Source organism: Etheostoma spectabile, chromosome 8, assembly GCF_008692095.1.
Source record: "Etheostoma spectabile isolate EspeVRDwgs_2016 chromosome 8, UIUC_Espe_1.0, whole genome shotgun sequence".
Lineage (NCBI taxonomy): Eukaryota > Metazoa > Chordata > Actinopteri > Perciformes > Percidae > Etheostoma > Etheostoma spectabile.
This window is the reverse complement of record NC_045740.1, coordinates 13,588,016-13,590,362: the sequence shown is the minus strand read 5'-3', so window position 1 is coordinate 13,590,362 and position 2,347 is coordinate 13,588,016. Positions and strand designations below refer to the sequence as shown.

Below are 2,347 nucleotides of genomic sequence, written 5' to 3'. Positions count from 1 at the left end.
TGAGAAAATGAAAGCTCAGATGGGCCGATCTGGCCCCTTATGACCTCATAAAGAGCACTGTTAACTCGCCTTTCTCTGCTTTGCCCACCTAGAGAATTTGATCCACCCATGAGAGAGAGACATTATGGCTTTCAAACAAGGCCACACCCCCACCCTCCACCTTGCCCCCCTCTCTCTTATTCTCCAGCTACAGAATCAGAAATGGCACATACTAAGGAAAGCTCATTGTGGGACTGGCTGTAGTGGCTGTAAATCTGCACCAAGGCTAAATTTTGGGGAAGAGACTTCTGATATGGTATTAGGGGACCACTAAGGTCCATATGAAAGCATCCAAAGAGCACCATGTCATGGGACCTCTAAGATACTGCAAAAAGGTTTCTATGAATCATCAGCAAATGCAATGTGATCACATTCAGAGAGCAGTCACTGTTAGCTCAGTGTACGGCTAATTCTTTTGCGGAGGTGTCACCGTCACACCAGTCAGTGGGGTTTATCTATAAATGAGCAAACAGAAGGGTAGATAACTCTTCTCATGCTCGGGGTGAACAGCTCTCCAGCTGAGCTTTGATTCTGTGCCACTAAAACAAAGCAATACTCCCCTGTTCAGATCAAGAGACACTTTTTCACTTTAGCTGCCAATGAGACACTCATGGGGAGGTTTGCCCGAGCTTAATTGAAGTGGAATTTGCAGCGAGAGTTTGAAGATGTGACAGCCGGCAGAAGACAATGGGCTCAACAGCTGCTCTAAGTCCAAGGCTGATCCTGCCAACTTGCCATATGTATAATTTTTTTTTGCTGAGGTGAGTTGGTTAAGCTGTTTCAAATTCCCATCCACACACCGGATTTTCCTCACCCAAACAATGTCGCTCCCACACTAACTGTACTCACACTCAGGGGGAATGAGAAGAAGAAGTAGCTGCATCATGTCATACTGAGAAAGGTACATCTGTATCTTACTTTACTCTTGCACTGTGGGGCCATTGTATGGGCCTTGGCCTCCCAGCATCCTCCTCCCCAACACACACACACACACACACACACACACACACACACACACACACACACACCACACACCACACACACACACACACACACACACACACAGCCTCTCTCTGTCCTCTACTAGCCCCCTCTCTCTCCCACACTTTCATCTCACCTCTCTGGGTGTATCAGGAGCAGCTCTGCCTGCCACTGTGTACTTCCCTGAAAGAGCCATTCATAGCTGCCGGCAGAGGCACCTCAGCTCACCTCCTATCCACAGAAGGCTTCAAATTCACTACCTCCTGCCTTTTGGCAACAACGTCTTCCATGCAAACATTCTCAAGGTAAATGCTATTACACAGTCAGCCGGGCACAGACTGAAAGGCAAAGAAAAAAACTGCTTCCGATGAGAAACCTACAGATGTTGTCTCAGACCTTGGTCCAGGGTTAGACACTTGGCAAATCTTTTCCCTCATGTATTGAGTTTTATCCAGGAAAAAGAAGGTTTCACTGCTGAGCAATACATGGCATCAGGACTGTAAGGCTGAACAACAAAAAAGTACAGAAAATAAAATGAAGAAAATCTGATTCAGAGTTCACTCAAACTTTTTGCTCAATGCAATATTCGTGCAGGTTAAAGTTTCATTACTTTAAGTTTGATGTATTAACTCGTCAGCTTGTCATGCTTTGATTTATGCATTGGGGATGCCTGAGGGAGGAACAGTGATCTGATACCCTCCTGTGCATCTCTGACAGAGGGGAGAAAGGTAAAAGGGGGGATCAGGACAGAGTGATTTGTAGTGGCACTTACCTCCATGACCGGGACTGGGGAGGCAGAGCAGCAGGGTCAGGAAGGCAACGACCGGGACCGAATGCATGGCTCTAATAGTTTCGTGCTGAAAGTTAAGTCCTCCACTCTCACGTTAAAGACACTCCATTTAGAAGGGGACTGAATGAGTTTCCAGTTTTAGGACCGGCTACAGGATACTCCTCCATGGTAAGGGGCAGGGCTGGGGAGGGACCATAAGAGGGACGCCCTCTTTCAAACTCACCCTCTTTAGCACTCTAACACACACACACACACACACACACTTACACACACACACGCTCACACTCACTCACACAGACAGACATCTTCCAAGATTGAAAAATAATATTGTGTCTCTCCCTCCTGCTCCTGCACCTACACCCTGCAATACACACATCACACCCACTCACACACATACAAACACATTCACAGACATTCTCTCTCACACACACACACTTACAAAATCACTTGTTTCTGTACCATCCCTACAATCAAATTCCACAATAGCAACACTACCTCTCAGCCTGACCACTCCTGGATTTGAAGAACTCCCTCCTT

General features: G+C 46.7%; 1 protein-coding gene across 1 annotated transcript in view; it reads right to left on the bottom strand.

Annotated features, from left to right (window-relative positions):
- Positions 1–1,931, bottom strand: part of cspg4 (chondroitin sulfate proteoglycan 4) — a 69,177-nt gene extending 67,246 nt beyond the window's left edge. Inside the window, 1 exon segment of the mRNA XM_032523814.1 lies at positions 1,793–1,931. Coding sequence (XP_032379705.1) covers positions 1,793–1,859 — 67 coding nt within the window. The 5' untranslated portion in view covers positions 1,860–1,931.
- Between the last annotated feature and the right edge of the window lie 416 nt (positions 1,932–2,347).